Source organism: Peromyscus californicus, unplaced genomic scaffold, assembly GCF_007827085.1.
Source record: "Peromyscus californicus insignis strain IS unplaced genomic scaffold, ASM782708v3 Scaffold_7__1_contigs__length_154581171, whole genome shotgun sequence".
NCBI lineage: Eukaryota > Metazoa > Chordata > Mammalia > Rodentia > Cricetidae > Peromyscus > Peromyscus californicus.
This window is the reverse complement of record NW_026294595.1, coordinates 128,395,227-128,418,810: the sequence shown is the minus strand read 5'-3', so window position 1 is coordinate 128,418,810 and position 23,584 is coordinate 128,395,227. Positions and strand designations below refer to the sequence as shown.

General features: G+C 47.2%; 2 protein-coding genes across 3 annotated transcripts in view; one reads left to right on the top strand and one right to left on the bottom strand.

The window, feature by feature from the left end:
* The window catches only part of Cdk5rap1 (CDK5 regulatory subunit associated protein 1), a 303,956-nt gene that overhangs the window by 241,859 nt on the left and 38,513 nt on the right, over positions 1-23,584 (top strand). The window lies entirely within an intron of this gene.
* On the bottom strand, positions 6,159-13,452 carry Bpifa3 (BPI fold containing family A member 3). The gene is made up of 7 exons (XM_052723717.1): positions 13,326-13,452; positions 10,940-11,090; positions 9,009-9,116; positions 8,115-8,264; positions 7,098-7,182; positions 6,666-6,729; positions 6,159-6,193 (listed from the first exon to the last, which is right to left on the bottom strand). Exons 1-7 carry the CDS (start codon positions 13,450-13,452, stop codon positions 6,159-6,161), a joined length of 720 nt encoding a protein of 239 aa, XP_052579677.1.

Genomic DNA, 23,584 nt, shown 5'->3' with positions numbered 1-23,584 from the left:
CATTGGATAATAAAAGCAAGGAACCAATGCCAGGAGTGAATACTTGCCAGGCTCTAGCCTGTGCCAGGTCCATTCATTCTGGTGAGGTGGGGTTTGGGTTTCTACAGTGAGAAACTGGGGCTTGAGCCTTCCCCACACTTGCTCTCTGTTTTGATTTCCCACATTACACTTTCCACTTCTGGTTTCTGGAAACATCTTTCCGGGTTGCCATGCTTGAGGGATCCTGCACCGCCTGATCTCTCCCCTAATCCCTATCCTTTCCTCAGATAGAGTAATGAAGCATTACTCTCCACTACTTAGTACTATGAGGACTATTTTACAGAGGGAAAAACCAAGACAGGGATAGGTCGAGGTCTTGAATGGTGAGAACAACCCAGACCAAGCAATATCACATGGGATTGCCTTGAAGTTACTATGAAGCCCAGGCTGGCCTTGAACTTATCCTCCTGCCTCAGACTCCTGAGTGCTGGGATGACAGGAATGCCCCTAAGCCTGTTCTGAGAGTAGGTCTTGCTATTAACCTTTGGGTAAATTGAGGCAGATAAGGCCTGGAAAAGAGCTGGGGTTATGTATTCAGTTGATGGAAATCTTGAAAGTTTGAAGGCTGGGTATCTGTTATAGCAGAAAACAGGGCAGGTTGGGTCTTAGCTATATGCTGACCTGGGAGGGCCACTCCAGTTATGGAGACTTTTTCCTCCCGTCTAATATGGAGATGGCATCTCACACACACACCTCAGGGCTGTGAGGAGAGCACAATTGAGGAGCTGGCACACATCTCGTTTGGTAGCATAGGCATCCACACATTCTTCTGGTTTACATGCCACCTGCTACTTCTGATGGCATTTTGTTCAGTTACAGAAATGTCTTCATCTCCCTCTGAGGTCTCATTTCTGCTCCAGGGGCCTTACCTGTACCACGGTGCTCAAAGGAGGCTACCTTGACTGGAAAAACAGGCACATCACGTGCCACCTGGCTTCCTCAGATTTAGCATTTACTGTCTCCTCCTTGGATACACAGCATCGTCTCTGCCCCTACCCTCAGGCAAGACTATGGGGAGCTGTTAGCCCAGCTGCCTGTACCCATCTAAGTCCTCTGGCTTACCATCTCTCTTTGGGTCACTCCTTGTCTTGGCCCTGGGCAGGGGTGTGAGCACAGGCACCCTCTATTCCCCACTCAGCATGTCTGTGGGGTTTCCTGAGTCCATCCACACCGGGTTCTGTCTTGGGAGGGAGAGAGGCAGTGTGTGGTGCCTTCTGAAACCCTGGAATGGTGTTCTCTTCAGTTTTTCTTGGATTCCTCCTACCCCCGCTCCAACACAGGGAACTGTCTAGTCTTGAAGGTGGGAACTCTTGTTTTACATCCTTACATGGTTACTTTCAGCACTCTGCCCTGAGTTTAAAAAGTCCAAGATCAGTCAAACACACTAAGGTAACATTCAGTAAAAGCAGCCTTCTCTCAGTGTGAACTTGTATGAATTCTAACCTAATATGGCTTTGTGGGACCATCATAGTAGGGGCCAGGGCATTTCAGTCGGAAACATTCCCCATCCATACTGCCCTTGGTACCCATCCATCTGTTCTCACTAGCTGGGCCCAAACCTTAGACTTAGGAAACTTAACACCTCCTATCTCTACTTCTCCTTGAGGAGTTCCATGGGTTGTATGCTTGGTGCCCCAGCAGGGAAGCTCTTGAGCAGGCACAGCAGCAAGACTCACAGTTAGTGTTCCAGACCCTCAGGAGACACGGATGAGGCCCAATATGCTTCCGAGAAGTCACATGTTGGTGGTGCCCCTTCATCCCCCTTCCCAGATACACTGATTGTACTCCGGAGCCTGTACTGGTGGTGTGCGTGGATCACAGTTTTGGTTTTCATATTAACCAAGAACAGAAGACACGATTTGCAGAGGCTTAAGAAAAATCTATCTCATAGAATATAGCAGGGTGGTATAGAAGACGTTCCAAAGACCATTGAAATCCAGCCCCAGTCCACACAGGCTTTATTTTTAAAGAGCAGAGCTGAGTTGTCTTCTTAAAAGATTACAGTCTATTCCAGGTTCATTCTCTGGAATTGGGAATGGAATACAAGGGAGGTAAACTTGAGAAGGATTTCAGATAGGCTTGGAAACTCTGGAGGGCAGAGGGGGTGGGGGAAGGAGGGAGTTTGACGAGAAAATGGGTCTAACGGGTCTTCTCAGGCAGTGTTAGCCACAGGCAAACCCCCCTTGAGATTGACCTCAACAGCATCAGGGACAGACAGCGGCAAAATCCTCTTAGGAGGCACTGGGGACTGATACCACTTGTCACAATCTTTTGGAGGAAACTGAGGTTCAGATAAAGCTGTGACCTGTCTGAGGTCACCTCAGCTAGAGACAAGTGACAACAGGCTATCCTCATTTAGGGCTTATCTTTCAGTGCCTTTCAAGGACAAGTTTGCAGAGTCTTCAGTTCAGGAAGAACTGGCCATGTTCTCTGGAGGCCTCATATGGGCCATGACGTCAGTGGGCACAGAGTTCCAAATCTGACAGGCTCATCACCAGCTGAATGACGCTGGGAAAAAATGTTTCTCTCCTCATCCTTTGCTTCTCTTTCTTTTCTATTTCATTCATTTTTGAATTAAAAAATTGCGGTAATAACTCAACCTAAAGCCTACTCTCTTAGTGGTATGAGTTACATCACTGTTAACTATAGGAACTGTGAGGGAAAACTCTAGAACATTTTCAAGGCTTCTCTTTGAGCTAGGTTACCTCCCCTATGACATAGAATTAAGCACAAACACGTCCCAAGGCTGTGAGAGGCTAAAGTTTGGGGGAAGTGGTGTAGCGCCAGCTACAGAGCTCATTCAAAGGCTGTCTGGACACCAGAGGGCAAGGAAAGTTTAAGGCACCCAGAGGTGGGACCTGGACAAAAGTTCTGACTATTGGGGGATATATTTCTGCTTTATCTACCCATCACTGTGAACCCCAAGAACACCAGAGGAATCCATAGTTCAACAAGCTGTCCTGGGAGCAGGTATGGAAAAGCTTTGACTCTGTGAACCTTATAACGAAGACAGGATTAGAGAACACCAAGGGGGCATCTTGATGGAGACCGTGAGAAGCCCCAGGAGGTGCCAGGAGGAATGCAGACAAAAGCTGTCCCCCAAGGAAACAGCAGCCTTTGGCCTAGCCTCCTGTGTTTGCTCTTTGACTCAAGAGCAGGAAGAACCCTGTAAGCCAAAGGCTATCAAGTGGAATGTTCGGGAACATGGCGTTTAGGGTTGCAAATCCCCGGTGAAGCATTTCGGATTAGGGAGTTTGAATTGAAAGATGGAGATAAGAAGTTCTCTGGCCCTCCTCTCATCTCTGAGCTGTGGACACTTCCTTGTTTGAGTTTGTCAATTCACCTGAACCTGGATTTCATCATATTCCCCTTGGGGGGGGAGGGAAGGCTGGAGGGGGTTGTTGGGAAGGAGGGAAGACTTGGGTGTGTGTGTGAGAGTTCACAATTAAGAATGTGAGCTTTGGAATCTTGCTGCCTGTGTGTGACTGATGGGGTTGACGGGGGCTGACATGGTCAGTTCCTCTCTGTGTGACTTTAGACAAGTAACTTTCTCTTCCAGAATTCTCATGTGTAAACAGGGTGACACTTTTATAACTCATGGAGTTGCTGTGAGGCATTTAATGAAATGCTGAAGATTTTTCATGTACTTATGATATGTGCTACTACTATCTATTTTTTATTTATTTTGTCTAGTGCCATCTTTTTTTTAAATTTTATAATTTAATTTAATTTTACATATCAGCCACAGATTCCCCTGTCCTCCCTCCTCTTGCCCCCCCCTTCTCCCAGCCCACCCCCCATTCCCATCTCCTCCAGGGCAAGGATTCCCCTGGGGATTCAGTTCAACCTGGTAGATTCAGTCTAGGCAGGTCCAGTCCCCTCCTCCCAGGCTGAGCAAAGTGTCCCTGCATAGGCCCCAGGTTCCAAACAGCCAGCTTATGCACTAAGGACAGGTCCTGGTCCCACTGCCTGGGGGCCTCCCAAACAGTTCAAGCTAATCAACTGTCTCACTTATCCAGAGGGCCTGATCCAGTTGGGGGCTCCTCAGCTATTGGTTCATAGTTCATGTGTTTCCACTAGTTTGGCTATTTGTCCCTGTGCTTTTTCCAATCTTGGTCTCAACAATTCTCACTCATACAATCCCTCCTCTTTCTCGCCAATTGGACTCCTGGAGCTCCACCTGGGGCATGGCCGTGGGTGTCTGCATCTGCTTCCATCAGTCACTGGATGAGATTTCTAGCACGACAGTTAGGGTGTTTGGCCATCCTATCACCAGAGTAGGTCAGTTCGGGCTTTCTCTCGACCATTGCCAGTAGTCTATTGTGGGGGTATCTTTGTGGATTTCTGGGGAATCTCTCTAGCACTTTACTTCTTCCTATTCCCATGGGGGTCTTCATTTATCATGGTCTCTTTTTCCTTGTTCTCCCAATCTGTTCTTGATCCAGCTGGGATCAATGAAAATGAATATTTATTTATTTTTAAAGATTTACTTTTATCTATGGGTATGTGTATGTGTGCCATGTGTATGCTCATGGAAACCAGAAGAGGTGCTGGGTTCTCCTGGAGCTGGAATTACAGGCAGTTTTGGGCCACCCAACACAGGTGCTGGGATCTGAAATTGAGACCTCTGGAAGAGCAGTAAACACTCTTAACCACTAAGCTATCTTTCTAGCCCATGCTACTATTATTATTATGTGTATGTTATACTGATCCTCAACCTTTGGTGGGTTAGGGTCGGACTCAACGTTCAATCACTGAGTAGCCAGTAGGCAAATAGTTAACAATGAACTCAGTGGCCTTGAATAAACATTTTCCACATGGAAAACATCTTGCAAATGGTTTTTTATGTACTCCACACACATGTGCTTGCTGCATGCTAAATATTTTATTTTAAAAATTGTTAAACTGTATTATGTCTTAGAAAAAGGTACATACACGAATAACTGAGCGAGTTTTCCACAGACTGAACACTTTCCCCCATAGCCAGCACCAGGTCAAGAAACTGACCGTGACCGCTTCTCTGGAAGTCCCTCCCTGTTGCTGAGCCTCGCCTACCATCATTACCCTGATCTCTAGCAGTGTGCATTCATTAGCTTTGCTATTTTTGACTTCTGTGTCCCTGGAGTTGCTACACGTGCTCTTCAGTGCGGGCTCTTCTGATGCAACTTTGGAAGATTCACCCAAATGACTGTGTGAAGTGGAGGGTCATTTTCATCCCTGTTTCTGTCACAACGTGTGACTCTCCTACCTTCCCACCTGCCTGTCACTTCTCTGGAGGTATTCAGGAACACTGCCACTTTAGGGCTATTGTGACCACGGCACCCTTGTCTTTTGACACCTAGTGGTGAACCTGTGACATTACTGAGCAGGCGCCGCGCTCAGCTTGACTGAATGTTGCCAGTGTCCTGAAGTGGTGGTGTGGGTTCCTTGACGCCAGCAGTGTGCTATGGGTCCTGTAGAATTTTTAGTCCCACGTTGCAGGTGAGGGTAAGGGCCTTTGTCTAAGACACAGAGAGTGAGTTCTCAAGCCAGGAGTCATCCACTCATTTTACTCCAAACCTTTGCCGAGCTTGCCCTCTTACCATCTTTTGTGTTGGGGCTGGGGACACTGGTTGTTTTTTATAGAGCCGAGTCTGGTCTGATCCTGGGTCTCTTTTGTATTCATGCTTTATTATATTTTCTCTGTGACTTCTGGGAGCCCAGCAACAGACATGGCACAGAGTAGTTGCTCGCTAAACATAGATGAGCAAATGAGAAGTGAGACACCTCTGGCCTTTCCGTGCCTTGAACAAGGTCCCTGGCTGCAAACAGCAGGCTTGAGTGGGCATTCCCACCATTACTGGGCCGATGAGCAAATCAGGGATATTTGCACAAAAGCTCAAGGCAGGGTGGGGTTAGGGGGTGGTGGTATCCTTCAGGCGGGCCTAGTGTATCCTTCAGAGTTAGAGTTTATTGTTGGAGAGGACAGGATGTCTTGGAACCTGGGGGTCCTGTTTCCAGGGGACAGCAGAAGACCAACATTAAGAGAGACTTAAGGTCTCAACCGGAACTATCTCCTTCTGACCAATGGCAGGCAGCGGGAGGCCCCTTGAGCCTGGCGCCCAAGAGGTTTGACTGATTCAGGCTTGACCAAGATTATGAGCAGCCACCTGTTCTGAAAGGAGAAGGGGAATCTTGGTTGCTAGGTGACCCTTCTAATTCCCTGGTCCACAGAGAAGGGAGTGTTTTCCCACCCATCCTCCAAGGGCTGGGGCCAGGAGCATTCCCATCACTTGCTCAGAATGACATCCCCTGATGGATGACTTCCTGCCCTCCATTCTCAAGACTGTGAACTCCACCAGGGCAGGGGCTGAAGCAGTCTACCTATCTCTGGAGCAGGAATAGTCTTGAGTTTAGATAGGGGTGTCCTTCCTACTGGACTTGCAAAGCTCTTGGGGGAAGCTAGAATCTCTGGTTTGGTGACTTGGTAGGGTACAGCCTCGTTGGCAGGGGTTCCTTCTAGATTTTTAGGGGGACATTACAATTGAGTCCCTATAATACATTCTTACAGCACATGAGAGTTATGGCTCCTCCCTTAGTACCTACCAATCCCAATGACGCCTCCCAGGGTGGACCCCAACACTCACCCACAAGGCCTTTCAACAACTTCACATCCAGCTGTCGGAGGATTTCAGCGATCAGAGGACAAACCTAGGTGCCCAGCACAGAGACAGGGTCAGCCAGGGATAGGAAGGAAGTGAGGTCTCTGAGGCAAAGAGCCCCAGCACCACTGGATTCCAGCAGAACCCTGTCAACCCCTAGGAGCCATGCATAGCACACCCGTGCCCTGCCTCCTGAAGCCCCATAATTCTGAGGTGGGGACTTAACTGCCTGTGCTACACATGAGGACATGGACACTTAGGGTGGCTGTCCCTTGCTTGTGTAAACAATTATGATGGGGTTTGCTGTCAGGTTCCAAAACCAGGGTTAGAAGTTCTCTGCTAAATTACCCAGATGTGTGCCTTGGTTGTCAGACTCACGGATGCCTGTGGAGCATATGGCACTCACCGACAACTTACCTGACTTTCTACTAGGTTCGGGATAACTTTCCCCAGGCTTTCTCGGATGTTGTGGAGAAAATGTTTCATCTTGGGTGGGACTGCCCTAGGAAAAGAGGTGGGAATTCAGGACAGAATGTATCAGTCCAGGCTACGCTAATGCTGGGAGGGAAGTACTGAACACACTTTCCTACTCTGGATCCTAGCTTGGCCTTCTAGGGAGGTATTCTTGTCAGCCATAGTCAGTGGGGACCCAGAGAGGTGATGTGACATGGCCAAGGTCACACAGAGAGTAAGTGCTGAGTCTTATCAGGACATGGCAGGATAGCGCTAGAGTTCATGGTCTTCCTCTACGGCGTCAATGTCTGCTACAGTCTAAGTTGGCACCACACACCTGATGTCTACATGGCAGGCATGAAGGATGTCGTGGTTCAGCACTCGGGAATCACAGAGAGAAATCGGCACACCCCTCCCAGTGGTGTGTTGAGATGGACAGTTGCTTGGTCAGTCCCCAGAACTCCATGCTACTCTTATGTCTCTCTTGTTCACCCTGGAGTCTCTAAGCATTAGGCTGGGTGCCTGGCACTAGGAGCTTCTTGAGAAATACTTGGGGATATCTTCGTGAGGTACTTAAAAAGGCCAGAAAGGCATTCTAAAAGAGCTATCACCACGTGCAGGCGTGGGGTGTGAAGATGAGTAGCTGTTAGCGGAGGGTAAATGGCCACAGACCTGGGCAGGGATGAGGACACAGGGCTCAAGAGGCTTTTCTGAATTTGTTATTCCCCTTAAAGGCTTTGGAGCGGGAACCGGGGGAAAGGAGCAGAGTTCGGCATTAGGAACTTTTTTCTGTGGTGGGCAGAGAATGGGGTAGGGTCAGGGAACGCAGCGGGGGAGGGCCTGGCTTCTGGGAGGGGGACACAGGAGGAGCAAGTCCTGATGAAGGGATGAAGTCTGCTTTGGACTCATGAGGACATTTGGGGATGTGAAGCCATAGCTTCTCATGAGCCAGGGCTGCCCCAGAAGGGCGGAAGGCCTTACTCAGTGGACATAGATGAATCCTCACTGCTGGGCTCCATGTGGCATCTGCCCATCACCAGCTCCCTCCGGCCAAACTCATCTTTCTCCAGCCAGGACTCTGAAGCAAGGCCCATGCGGGCATGCGTTTTGATGATATTTGAATTGAAGGGCCTATGATGAGAGAGGAGGAGGCAGAAGGGATGGAGTAGGAGGAGGTGGGGGAAGCCAGCAAGAAGAGCGGCAAAGCCAGGCACCACCCACTGTCCTCTCAACAACCGTGTCCACTTAACCCTAGGTTAGTGAGTGAGGAGAAAACAGCCGTTGACCGTAGGGACCTCTGTGCTTGTTTTTCTTTTTCTGGTGCTAGAAATGGAATGCAAAGCCTGGGCGTGTTAAACGTGGGCTCCACCATTGAATCCACTACCACACTCCCTCCCCACACCCAACTTGGAGTGACGTTTGAAAGTTTCTTAAGGAGGTCAGTTTAGGAGTCTTTGGAAATTCAAGAGTTGAGAGAGAGTAAGCTGCTATTTTAAGAGCTTTCCCCTGTGGCTGCATCTCCTGGCTCCCTTCCAGGAAGTCCGAGCGGGAGGGGAATGAGCAGAGGGAGAGGAGGAGCGGCTCCTCTCCTTTTCTTTCATGGGACCCAGGTGATGATGTCACATGGGTCTGGATGAGCAAATGACCCCTTCGCTATGAGTGTCATGTCTGCTGCAGCAGAATAAACCACGGTTCAGGGAAGAGTGACACATCCCAGGTCACAGTGAGTTAGTTCAGCGGGTCAGGATTTGAGTTCAGGTTTGGGTCCCCTAATCTGGCTTTTCTAGTCTGCCACCCCACCCCACCCCGAGCTCCCAGGTCCCTGAGAAGGAGGAACAGTGCCTGAGAGACTCTGCTTTGTTGGGTAGGACTCACAGTCGAAATTCAACGTCAAATTCCAGTGTGATGTTTGCGGAGAACCACTCTTTAGGGAAAGCCATCTGGATCCCATCACAGTCCAGCTGCACATTGGTGATGTTGATGCTGCCCGTGGAAAAAGCAGAGGCCCCACAAAGGTGAGGGATGGCAAGTCAGAAGCAAGGCCAGCCTGGTGTGCAGGAAGGAGCAGGTGGTCATGCTGGGGATCAGAGCTTGGTGCAGATGCTCTGACAGCCTGAGTGGCCAGCTGTCCCAGGGCTCCTGGAGCATCCCCCACAGCTGCGGATTGTGCATTCCAGAGCCAGATGTTGACAGGCTGGATCCTCCCTCCCAGGACCCCGGGCCACTTCTCAGACCAAGGCTCCCTTCGTAATAGACAGCCCTATCATCTGTTTGGGACTCCACAGGGAAGCTCCTTGGCTTTCCCACACACTGTACCCCCACGCTTTTGGGTATATTGCTACTTGCAAATCACCTTGGCCTACTTGCAACATACGTGAGTTCGACCACCTCTGTTGCTTACATCATATCTTCCTGAAGATGCTTCAGTTCTTTCCTGGGCTCCCTGTTGCAATCTTGGCCTCTCTGTAGACTATTCTCCCTGAGGCAGCCTGGGTGGCCTCCATCTAGCCTCTTTTCCCCTGGTTCCTCCCAACTCTGTCATAATATACAAACTGCACACCATGGACATGTACCCGCAGGGTCTATGCACAGTTGCCTTGTGGCACTGGTTTCCCCACCTCTACCACCCACTGTTTGCTGAGCCTGACATGTGGGGTGCTCTCTCTCCTTGAGACACACCCGTCTCTTTCCTACCTCTGGACCTTTGCACCTACAGCCTCTTCTCCCTCGACCAGTCTCCCATCTCTCTCACGTCACTGGCCCTCTTCTCTGCATTCTAGGGTTGCTTCTCAGACAGGCCCTGATCAGCCTCCTCATTTCTACCCCTCACCATGCTAAATTTGTTTTTGTGGCGTGTCTCTTCATCACCTGGAATTAGTTATTACTCTCCGAGGCCTATTTCACTGGGATGCGAGCTCCCCAAAGGTAAAGGTCATAGGTCTTGTTCATAGTTCTATTTTCAATGTGATTTGTACACAATAGATGGTTGATGATAATTGTAGCATTTGTTAAAGGAATGACTAAAAAGGGTGATTTTGGCTACATGTTTGATAGGAAAACCCTCCTGGTGACTATTGTTGTTCATTCAGATGGAGAGAAATGAGGAGCTCGGGTCAAGAGGAGGTGCTTGGGAGCAGAGCAGGCAGAAGAACGGCACTGCCAGGGCAGAATGGAGTCCTGGGAAGAAGAAGGTTCAAGGGAGCAGTCTCAGTGGGTGCGGGTAGGATGTACCCAGTACTGTCATGGAAACCCCACCTACCAAGAGTTATATGTCCCCTGTATTCACTACAGAGGTTCTGGGCAGGCCTGTCAGAGTCCCCAGCATCTCCTGCAGTGGGACCATCACTGTGACTGTTTCTCTGCTGAGGCCCCAAGGTTTGTGGGCAGTGTAGTCCACTGCTCATGCAGAGCCACAAAGCTATGCCCCACTTGAATGGAGATTCAAATGTCTGGTTGCAGCCCTGGTCTCGTTTGATAACCCAGGTGTTTATCCAGGTTCTGTTCTGTGTCGCTGTTTTACAGGTGAGTTTAGAATGGCCAAGCAATTTCCCTAAAGTTGGAGGCAAAGGTGGGCTTTAAGTGCAGTCATTCTGCTTCTGAGCTGTTATTGCTAATTGCCCTGATGTGCCACCTCCCCAAACAGCTCCTGACAGTGGCCTCAAGCTTGCTCTCATCTTGGGTTTTGTGTCTTGCCTTCCTTGAGTCTGAATGCCTTCCTTCTTCAGAAGCCTTGTTCTCTGTTTTTTCCTCTGACCCAGAGGTCTGTAGAGTGCCCCCAGAGTCTGGAGTGGGATTCAAGGTCTCACCTGATCTCTTGCTGCTGCTGGAAGTTCATGCCGCCAATCAGCCAGCCCACCATCCCTGGGGCTGCCATCCCTGAGACATTCAGACGGTCCAGGAGCCGCATGCTCTGGATCCGGCCTTCAGCATTGTGCTTCAGGAGGCCCTGCGCAATAACTGGAAATGGAGAAGGGGTGGTGATGTGCATATTGCTGTGTAAGAGTTGGGTACAGGGAAAATAGGCCCAGCGTGAGCCCAGACTATCTTTCTGCTGAGCACTTATGTCTCCAAGTCCCCACAGAGAAGAAATGGATCCATTTTAAGAAATTTCCTAAACCTATGGGTAGGGTCTCCCATTGTGGAAGTATTTCTTTCTTCTAAATATACAGACAGATTCAATATGGGTATGATCAGATGTCCAGATAAAGGCTTAGAGAGGAACTCAACACACTTGAAAATTCATGTGCAAGAATAAAAAGTTTGTCAGAAAAAAGCAGTATTCCACAAAGACGTAATAACTAAAGTGTTACGTTACAGAGACAGGTCTATAAGCAGATGGAGTACAAAGAGGGGTCCTTGTGTTGGGAATTCGGCCATTTAGTAGATGGTCTGGGAAACCAACTCATGTGGGCAGAAATGAGGCTGGCTCTTCACTTTCCGTGCACAGATGCCCACATAAATAAACGCCCACCATGTGGATTAACACCCTCAGTGTGGAAGGTAAAACTAGAACACTGTTGAAAGAGATAGCTAGAGTAATTCTGGGATGTGACGAGATCTTAAGACTCCGAACACAAACTATATAATGAGATATTGGTGAATTTGAAACTATTCCTGTTTAGCAAAGTCAATAGGTGTAACACGAATCTTAAAAAGTCTACAAATAGGTGCCATTTGGGAGGAATACTGCCCACCTCCTGCTCTATCTGCAGAGTCAATCAACCATGGATTGGAAATATTTGGAAAAAATTACTTGTGTTCTGAACATGCTCAGTCTTTCTTCTTGCCATTATTCACTGAATGAGCCATAATAGTTATTTACATGTTATTTACATTGTCCTAGGTCTTATGAGTAATCTAGAGATGGTTTCAAGTATGAGGAAGGATTTGCATCAGGTCTGTGCAAACACTGCAACATTTTATGTAAAAGGTTTGAGCACCCAAAGATTCTAGGATCCAAGGGGGAACCTGGAACCAATCCCCGTGGGTACCTAGGGACAGCTATGATATGGTGCCTTCAAGGTGGTAAATACATTTAAATGAAGTCATAGGGTTGGCCCTAATCTGATAGGACTGGTATCTTTGTAAGAGGAAGACATCAGGTATATCCTTCTCTGAAAGGCTATGAGAGGGTTCTATCCATAAGCCATCAAGAGAGATCCCTCCCCAGACACCATACCTGTCAGCACCTTAAACTTGAACTTTCAACTGCCAGAACTATGTAAAAATATCAGCCATCTGTTGTTTGGCTCCACTGCCACCACCCCAGCTCCACCCCACCTATGGCATCTTGCTTTGGCAATACCGGCTGGTTGATAGAGGTGGATACCTTCCCGTGGTGGGGAGAATGGCAGACAGATATGTTCTCTTACAACTGGAGTGAGTGTACACCAGCACAGCCATTTAGAGAGGACTCCAACAGTTTAAATTAAATAGAGCATACATCTGTTCTGGATATATCTATCCAGGAGGAGTTCTCCCACATGTTCTAGTAGGGACATGTCCAAGGATACTCATCTCAATGTTGCTTCCAGCAATGGGAAGATACAGACAGTTTAGGTGACAGTCCCGAGGGAGTGCCAATTAAATGGAGGTAATGAAATGTACAGGCTTCTCTGCAGCAGCCAGTGCAACTGAGACGCCAGGAGTAGAGCAGGGAGAGAAAAGCAAAGCAAGCAATGAGCCAGGACCATACAAAGTAAAACACCTCCTGCAAAGGACGCAGATGTGGTTTGTTGTTTTGGGACAGAGTCTCGCAATATAAGACCAGGCTGGCCTCAAACTCAGAGATTTGCCTATTTCTGACTCCCAAGTGCTAGGATTAAAGGCATGCACCACCATGCCCAGCCCGATACAGACACAGATACACATGCTAAGTACATGGTAGTTCCTGACAAGGTCTGTAAGGAAATGGGAATGAGGATGAAGGAGAAAGAGAAAATGGCATAAAACAAGAGACCGTATGCCACAAATTGGAAAAATTTAGCTCAGTCTCTATACTTAAGATCCAAGGGAAAAATAACTAAGCAAGTAAATAAATAACTAAGCAAGTAAATAAATTAATAAATATGAAGTAAATGAATCAATTAGATGAGAGGCTGGCCCAAGCTGGTTCAGCAGTCAGTGGTGGGGCCCAGGCTGTGCCCTCTCCACACTCTACAGACAGCAGGGCATGCCCAGGGGTAAGCTCACTTCTTGCTAGGGTGGACCTTCCATCCTTGTGGGCCGTGGTCAGTCCAGGCCAAGGCTGCTTGAGCAGGGCCGAGGGCAAGGCTAGCAACCCCAGGAGGAGGACCAGGAACCTCCAGAGTGGATGCATCTCAGGAGCTGGCACCTGAACCTGCAGGTGTTAGTGAGGGTCCAGCAGGGCCCAGGCAGCTGGCTGTGAGTATGGCCACCCAGATGGGTGGGCTTACGGCTTTCTGCAGGCGGGTGGCTCCACGGCTGCCCCCAGCATGCTGTGGGAGGTGTTGCAAATAGCTCTGGCAGCTGCGCCCAGGGCTGGCTCACATGGCCAGCAGATGCCAGAGGCCAGGGCTGCAGAGGCAAGCCCGGTTGCTTGGAGACGCTCACCAGAGCTACTGTTGGGTCATCCAGCAGGAGTCCTCTCCCTGGTCCTGGCACAAGCTGCATGTTGGTGACGCTTCAGTGAGTGAGGATGACCAGCCCAGCATTGTCCAATTGCAATAGAACTTTCTTATTCCTTTTTTCTTTTGCGGGGGAAGGGGGTCTCCAGAATTTATTCATCTCCTAGCTGCAAGGCTGTATCCCCTGAACCCCATCTCCTCACCTATCTCCCCCTGTAACATGCCCTGTTCTACTCTGTTTCTGTGCTTTCTACTTTTTTTTTTTTTTTTTTTTTGGTTTTTCGAGACAGGGTTTCTCTGTGTAGCTTTGCGCCTTTCCTGGAACTCACTTGGTAGCCCAGGCTGGCCTCGAACTCACAGAGATCCGCCTGCCTCTGCCTCCCGAGTGCTGGGATTAAAGGCGTGCGCCACCACTTTCTACTTTTTTAGATCCTACTTTCAAGTGAGCTCACATAACATTTGTCTTTCAACATCTGGCTTGTCACACATAGCGGAATAGCCTCCTGGTTTGTTCACGTCATCATAAATGGTGGCACTTTCTTCTTTGTGAAGGCTTAATAATCTTCCATTCACCCCTGATAAACACTGAAGTCGTTGTGAACACTGCCTCTGTGAACATAGGAGGACAAGTGTTTCTCTGATGTGGATTTTTATTTCCCCTGTAGACCTAGAAGTGGGATTGCTAGATCATATGGTGGTTGTTTAATTTCTCTGAGGTTTTATTGTTTTCCATATGACCAATTTACATTCCCATCAGCAATACAAATGGGATCACAATGTTCTCTCCAACATTTGACATCTTTCAACTTTGTTTTTTAAAATATAATATTTTTGTTTATTCTTTGAGTATTTCTTATACTTATACAGCGTATTTTGATCATGTCTACCCCTCCCTCCCTTCCAGCTTCCTCCAGGCCCCACAACACATCTCCCTTCAGTTAGTGCTGCCCATATGCACAAGAGTGTGGGACCGTCCACTAGACCATGGGTAACCTACCAGCAGCCACATACCCAAAGCAAAAGGACTCTCCCTCTTAGAAGCCACCAATTATCTCGGCTAAGGACAGGTCCTTGTGAACCCCTCCACCCACCGTGTTGGCCTTTTGACTGATTTGGTCTTCGTGCAGGTGAGCAAGATGCTGTGAGCTCATGAGCACAATGGCCATGCTGTGTCCAGAAGACTGCATTTCATGGCATTCCTCCTCATCTTCTGGCTCTTATGTCCTTTCCCCCTTTTGCAATGTTTTCAGCCTAGGGGAAGGGTAGACATGGAGGTCTCACTTCAAGATGACCATACACAGTGACTTTCAGCACTTCAACAAGCTATAAGTCTCTGTGTTAACCGCTGCCCACTGCAAAACGTGCTTCTCTGATTGAGGCGAAGAGTATTACTGATCTATGGGTGTAAACATAAATATTTAGAAGGCAGTTTGAGAATACGTCTATTTAGCAAAACAATAGTAACATGTTTCCCTAGGATCTATGGCTACCTCAGCTATGGGCTTTTGACAAGGTTTACAGTTGTAGGTGTGAATTACCTCCTGTGGAGCAGGTATCAAATCCAATCAGAAAGTGATGACTTCTTTCCATAACAGTCATACCATTATTGCACCAGGAGGCACATCTTGCCTGATGGGTTGATACTGTAGCCTGAAGGGCCCAGGACTGGATACGATCATTGCTGTACACCCCCACCCAGATAACTAACTACCACATGGCACTTCCAGTACTTTTAAAGCTAGGCAACTGGAAAAAAGTTTCTTGGTCATCTCCAGATTGATCTATGTCCTACAACCAAGTGCATGATGTCTTCGATTTTTAGGTAAACATAGAAAGTGTTAGGTTTCATCATGGTGCCTTCATATATATGGATTATTGCACTTTGTTCTTATTTTCTCCTCCCTCCTCCCCACTGCTCTGCTCCATGCCTCCTGCCATGTTTCAGCTGGTTCCTTTCCTGCCTGCTTTCTTACCTCCTGTATTCCATTGCTCCTTATATTCCTCACCTCTCAAGATAGCTTTCTCCACTTCCATGATCTTCTTTCTAGTTTTGTAATCCTCCACACATATATTGACACACACATGTAATTTTAAATCTAGTTCTACACCTAAGAGAAAACATGTGGTATTTGTCTTTCTAAGTCCAATTATTTCATTTAACATAATAATTTCTAGTTCCATCCATTTTCATACAAATGTCATGATTCCATTCTTCTTTACAGCTGCTTACACTTCAATTGTAGCATGTAACACATTTTTTTTTATCCATTCATCTGGTGACAGACCTCTAAGCTGGTTCTATTTTTTTGACTATTGTGAGTAGGGCAGCTATAAACACAAATGTGCAAGAATATCTGTGGTATGTTGACTTAGTGTTATTCAGGTAGTGGTACAGCTGACTCATTTGGTAGGTCTATTTTTCACTTTTATGAGGAAAGTTTATACTGATTTCCATAGTGGCTGCTTCTTTTAGTCAGTGTTCTATTGCTTGAAGAGACACCATGACCAAGGCAACTCTTATGAAAGAAAGCATTTAACTGGGGCTGGCTTGCAGTTTCAGAGGTTTAGTCCATTATCATCAAGGTGGGAAGTATGGTGGCACACAGACAGACATGGTGCTGAAGAAGTAGCTGAGAGTTCTACGTCCAGATCTGAAGGCAGCAGGATGGCGGAGGCACTGGGCCTGGCTTGGACTTTTGAAACCTCAAAGCCCACCCTCAGTGACACACTTTCTCCAACAAGGACATACCTCCTAATCCTTTTTAAGTAGCACCACTCCCTGATGACTAAGAATTCAAATATATGAACCTATGGGGGCATTCTTATTCAAACCACCATGCTGCCCTAGTTTACATTCTCATTATGAATGTATCGTTTCATCTCTTCTTCACAGTCCATGCACTGTTGTCATTGTTTTCTCAGTGGTAACCATTCTCTGTGGGGTGATATGGAATCTCAGTGCAGTTTTGATTTACAAGATGACTCTAGATGTTGAACACTTTTCCTAGTGTGCATTAGCTGTTTGCATTTCTTCTTTTGAGAATCATCTTTTCAATTCATTAGTTCATCTATTGATGGGAATTTTTTGTTTGTTTGTTGTTTTGTTTTCCAAGATAGGGCTTCTCTGTGTGGCCTTGGCTGTCCTGGAGTTCACTCTGTGGACCAGGTTGGCCTCAAACTCAGAGATCCACCTGCCACCACCACCTGATGATTGGATTTTTTTGATGTTCAATTTTTGCAGTTCTTTGCAAATCCTAAATATTAATTCACCATCTGATATGTAGTGATTTTCCCTCTCAGTTCCATGGGTTGTGTCTTTGCTCTGATGATGGTTTCCTTTGCTGTGTGAAAGCTTTTTAATTATACATGATCCTATTTTCCAATTATTGGGATTATTTCCTGTGCTATCAGTGTGCTGTTCAGTAAGTCCTTATCTATGAATATATTTTGAAATGCCTTTGTAGATGTAACCAACGGTCTTATTAAATAAGAAACACAGAGCCGATTCAGAGAAGAAAGCCAAGAGGTCAGAGCTAAGAGCCTCACCCTTCCTGATTCAGGGATCCTCTTTAGCCAAGAGAGCTCTCTGAAAAAGGGGACCTATTTCTTGTGTGTGTCTTTATATAGTCTAGCTGTTTTGTCTTCTCATTGGTTGTAAACCCAAACATGTGACTGCCTCGTCACTGTCTGAATGTACCGCCCTCCAGGTCCTTAAAGGTGTGTGCCACCGCCAAGCCAAGTTAAGCGGTTTTTAATGGATTCTTGTCACGTTGGGCGCCAAATGTAGATGTAACCAACGGTCTTATTAAATAAGAAACACAGAGCCGATTCAGAGAAGAAAGCCAAGAGGTCAGAGCTAAGAGCCTCACCCTTCCTGATTCAGGGATCCTCTTCAGCCAAGAGAGCTCTCTGAAAAAGGGGACCTACTTCCTGTGTGTGTCTTTATATAGTCTAGCTGTTCTGTCTTCTCATTGATTGTAAACCCAAACATGTGACTGCCTCATCACTGCCTGAATGTACCGCCCTCCAGGTCCTTAAAGGCGTGCGCCACCGCCGCCATGCACTTGCTATGGCTCTAATAGCTCTGACCCCCAGACAACTTTATTTATTAACATACAATTAAATCACATTTCAGTACAAGTAAAATACCACCACATGCCTTCCCTGTGTTTTTCTCTATTAGCTTCAAAGTTTTGGGTCTTGTATTAAGGTATTTGATCAATTTTAAAATAATATTTTTGCAGGGTGAAAGATAGGGATCTAGTTTCATTCATTTTTTTTTTTGAGACATGATCTTTCTATTATGTATCCCTGGCTGTCCTGGAACTCACTGATCCTGTAGACCAGGCTGGCCTTGAACTCACAGAGATCCACCTATCTCTGCTTCTCAAGTGATGGGATTAAAGGCATGTGCCACCATGCCTAGCTTACTTTCATTCTTCTACATGTGGCAATCCATCTTTCTCAACATTTGTTAACCGTTTGTTAAAGATGCTTAGTTCATACTTCCTTGAAGGCATGATGAGCATTAACCTGGACCAACACACATACTTTCCTGAAAGAATGTACTAATGAGATTAAGTGTCTATGAAATTTGAGTGACTAACTGAACAGATGAGAAGATGTCTCTGGTACTCAGTTTAAGACACAGTGGCAAGATACTTAAGACAAACAAAAGGAGTGGGGTTTATTGCTGCTTCTGTTTTCTGAGGTCTCAGTCCCTGACTGGTTGGCCTGGTTGCTTTGGAAACTATAGTGGGGTACTCTGTTATGGGGGAGCACATGACAGAGGAAAGGTGCTTACCAGATGGCAGCCAGGAAGCAAGGACAGCTGCTCATCTTCATAACAAACCCCTTTATTTTAGTCACTGTTCTATTGCTGTGAAGAGATGCCATAACCAAGGCAACTCTTAGGAAAAAAAGACATTTAACTGGAGGGTTGCTTACAGTTTCACAGGTTTAGTCCATTTTCATCATGGTGGAGAGTATGGCAGTATGCAGACAGGTGCAGGAGCAGTAGCTGAGAGCTTTACATCCTGATCCATAGGCAGAGGGAGAGAGCGAGACTCTGGGCTTGGCATGGGCTTTTGAAACGTCAAAGCCCACCCCAGTGACACCCTTCCTCCAACAAAGCCACACTCCCTAATCCTTTTAATTCTTTCAAATAGTGCCACTCCACGGTGACTAAGGATTCAAATATATGAGCCTATGAGGGCCATTCTTATTCAAATCACCACACCTTCCCTTGAAACCCAGTAATTATGAGTCCATTAAAGGCTCCATCCATTAGTGAGGTGAAAGGACACCTGATTCAGTTATCTGTAGCATGAATCTTAGAAAGTCTTATTAATAAAATCAAACCCAAGGCCAAGTTATTGGGGTGAATACTGGAAGATCAGAGAGACAGAACGAGCCACAGCTAACCTCATCTCGCCAGATCCTCAGCTGGTCTTGTTTCCTCTGACTGGAGGCCTCTGAGTCCTCATCCAGAATGGGTCTCAGCTGAAAGTTTAACGAGCCAAATGCTTAACCAGCCAAATGCTTCTAGTTTCTGGTCCTCACGCGTCATATATCTTTCTGCTTTCTACCACCACTCCCTGGGATTAAAGGCTGGCTTTCTGGGATTAAAGGTGTGTGTCACCATGCTTGGCTGTTTCCAATGTGACCTTGAACTCACAGAGATCCAGAGGGATTTCTATCTCTGGAATGCTAGGATTAAAGGCATGAGTGCCACCATTTTCTAGCCTCTGTATCTAGTGGCTGTCTGTTCTCTAACCCCAGATAAATTTATTAGGATACACAATATTTTGGGGAACACAATACCCACCACAGTTATCTGCTAGCCCCTCTTCCTCTGAGTACTGTGGCACCAGGGACCAAGCCTTCAGCATTATGAGCTTTGGGGAATATTTAAGGTCAAACCATAACAATGCATTGTCTCTGTATCTTCCCTAAGTTTTGAGGGAAGGGCATGTGTCTAATTAGTCCCGTGTCTATAGTACCTACCACATTTGCCACAGAATAGTTACTAAAGATGCTTGCTAAATGAATGATTGGATGGATGAGTGGGTGGGTGGCTGGCTGATGGATGGGTGGATGGTGGAAGGATGGATGAACTTCACCTTTCTGGGTAAGATTCAGAAGAGGAACAGAGAGGCTGGAAGTAGAAGCACTGGGATTTCCTTGTAGCCCTAGTATGTGTGTAGGTCAGAGAATTCAGATCACATCCTGCCTTCATTGTCTCAAAAGTGGTCCCTAGTTTCCCCTGGAGTCCCAGCTGCAGCCTTCAAGCTGCATCTGACTCCTCTGTCAGCTCCTTCTATCCACTCATCAGGAGATCCTGGCCCCATTTCCACAGTCTTACTACCGCAGGCCACCCACCACTTTGCCTTGAGCCATTGCAAAGATTCCTAACTGGTCCCCAGCTTCTGTACTGCCACTTAACAATCCTCTTCTGCACAATTGCCCAAGAAGTCTTCTGAACTTGTTAATCAGACCATGCCACACCTTTGCTTGAAGTTCTGCTACTACACACAACAAGAAAGTCTGTGCACACCCCCACCCAAGGCCTAGCAGGGTCCTTGCACCCTCTCTGACTTTCCATCCTATCCTAGCCAATGAGCTTTGGGGATCTACTTGTTTCCCCACAGCCCCGGCTGAAGCACCTGGTGTTTACATGGGTCCAGGGGGGATCCAAATTTGGGGCCTCATGTTTGTCAGTATGCGCTTTCTCTAGCCTTCCTCAAAGGAATTGCTACTGTCTGTGTGCACTCCCTGACACATGGGGGATGGGCCAGGTCAGGTGATGGAGAACAGATCTCACAGAAGCACTAGCCCATCCTGGGATTGTACACTCCGGTTTTGCAAGAGATCGTATTGAGAACTTCAGCTCAGGGTGTTGGCATTGCACTGTTTGAGATCCTTTCTTACAGTTCATGCCCCCCTTGAGGATGTTTGCAGAATATCGATTACTTCCCAGTGTACTCTGGTGCCCTTCCTGGTCTTATGTAAGTAGTTAGAATTTCTTTTTTGTCAAGAAAAGTTGAGCAGGGTGGGCACCACTGAGGGACAGACTTGGTGCTCTGGCTCTTAGGTTTCATTGCCTCAGGTGGGGAAAGGTGGTGGCTGGGATGCTGTCTGTCCTATCTTCTTGTAACTGTAGTTCTCAGGCCTTAGAGTCTCATGACATGATAATGTGGAGATTGTGGTGTCACAGACCTTGGGCGTTTAACAGGAACATAATTGGAGGGAGGAGAGGGCCGTGTTCAGGGTGGCTGCTGCTTTTGGACCCAGCTGTGTGCAGAACGACATGCAGCTGAGAGCATGGGTTTCACAGTCATGAAGACAAGGTTCAACTCCTGCCTCTGCCCCTTGGCTCAGGGAATAGAGGACCACAGTACAGATGTCAGAGGTGGATGAGCATGGAAGGGAGTGTGCACACAGACTTTCATCTCCTGCATCTTTATCAGTATCTGAGATTCAGCTTCCTCATCTGCAGACCAGAACAGCATAATAAATGATAGAAAACATGGGTGTCCCAAGATAGTGCCAGAGACATGGGAAATAAGTGGCATATAAATGACTATCATTAATGAGAACACAACTTCTTGGGTGAAGGTGGTAAAGTCATTGAGTGCTGTTTTCAGCATTCTGGAGAGAGGCCAGGCAGGGTCCTTGTCCTCATGGAGCTTGCTTACATGGAGACTGACAGTCTTCAAAATTCACTGCAGCTGGGTGGGATTGGAAGTGTGGCCTGTCTGGGAAGGAGGTTGGAATGAGGAGGGATGGGACAGGGGAGGGGACACCTATTCAGTGAGGGTGTCTGGGAAAGACTTCTCTGGGGACATGAGTTGGACCTGAGATCCATAGGAAGACCACAAGTTGGCTGACCAGTGTAACATTGCATTCTGGTTGCTGTAGAGAAGATGATCTGGGATGAGGGATGTTTTTTCATAAGTGATTCCCTAGAGGGCGCTGCTGTTATGGTAGGGCTCAACCTCGGCCTAGCTGGCTCTCTGTACCACTCCACCTTACATGAATGAAGGGACTGGGAGGCAGAGAAATCGACTCAAGCTTCCAGCCAGGCCCTGGCCAGACTGCTGCCTAAGTGGGCTCTCCCTTCTCCAGAACTGCCCAAGATGCCAGCTCCTCCAGAGGCTGGCACACCTGGAGAACAGTTGACCTAACACAGGCATACTTCTCCAGCATTCTGAGTAGCTTTCTTCAGCACTGGCATTTTCTTCTTCTTTTTTTTTTTAAGGAGGGGTGGCATTTTGAAAATATGACGACTACTTCAGTTTATCTTTAAAAAACACAGTTTAAAATGTGGCTCCTGGTACCAGAATTATTCTGAACTCCCTAAGGCTGCCCTTTGACCTAATGCCAAAACTTTTGCCTAGGGAGGTTGGCTTCCTAGCAGTTTGATTAGGATTAAATTGATTCTCTCTCTCCTCCTCTCTCTCTCTCTCTCTCTCTCTCTCTCTCTCTCTCTCTCTCTCTCTTTCTCTCTTTCTCTCTCTGTGTATGTAGGTGCACATACTCTTCTTTGTGCATCCACCTGTATGTCTGAGAAGCCCAGTGACTGATGGGTAGTATCTTCCACTCCTCTCTACTTTGTGTTCTGAGATCGTCTCTCCCTGAACCTGGAGCTCTGTCACTGACAGAAAGACTGGTTGGCCAGCAATCTTCAAGGATTCTACTGCCTCTACCTGCCCACTGCTAAGATTATGGGCACATGCTACCATGCCCGGCTTCTATGTGGGCACTGGAGCACCACAGCCCATGAGCCAACCCTGTGGCAGGCACCAGGCCTGGTTCTGAGAAGAGACACTCTACCCCCTCAAGGGAATCAAATAAGATGAGAGCAACAATGAATGAAGTGACTACGGTTGTCCTATGTGAGGAAAGGGCAGTGGGAAGAGCAGAGAGCTCTGGGCTGTGGGAATGGAGATGGCGTCCTCTGCTTTGCAGAAGCTTATTAAATCTGTGTAGCCCCATTTGTAATTTCGACATAACGTCCCTTTCTAGACCCGTATCTTGAAGTGTTTGCCTACGCTTCACTTTAGTGGTTTCAAAGTTTCATATCCTTACTTTAAGGTATTTGATTTACTTTGGATAGATTTTTGTGTAGGGTGAGAGAAGGGGATCCAGTTTCATTCTTCTACACATGGATCTCAGTGTTTCCGGCACTATTTGATAACAAGGATGTTTTTTCCCTCCCATGTGCGTTTTTTCTCTCTTTATCGTTTTGTCTTTCCGTTGTTTTTCCAATGTATAATTTTTGACATCTTTTGTCAGAGATGAGGTGGCCGTAACTGGGTTTATTTCTGAGTTATTCATTCCCTTTGTTCCCTTGGTCTAGATGTCTGTTTTTTTGTCAGCTTTATGCTGTTTTGATTACTATGGATCTGTTATATAATTTGATATCAAGTACCAAGGTAGCGCCTGTTATGAATTATTGTGCAGGGGGACCCCAAGAGTATCCCAATTGTGCAGGGAAACATGCTGGCATGCTGGACAGATGCAGTGGAGGCCAAGACACAGTAACTCACATGAGACACAGTCACGTGGAGAGAGTTCATTAGAAAGATAGAAAGATAGAGAAAGAGAGAGAGAGGAAGAGAAAGAGAGGAGAAGGAAAGCAGAGGTGTGCACACCTCATGGCAGGGAAGGGGGGAAAGGCAGAAGAGAGAGAGGAAGGGGCAGAGTTTTCCCTTAAAATGAGGCTTTTACGTCAGGATCCTGGCGGCCCCCAAGGGGCGGGACTTCAAAGGGACGGGTCAGAATGTTAACATTCCTCCATTTTGATTATTATAAAAGGAGGTGATTTGTGGGCCCTGCCCCCCCACTGTGAGTGGCTGCCAC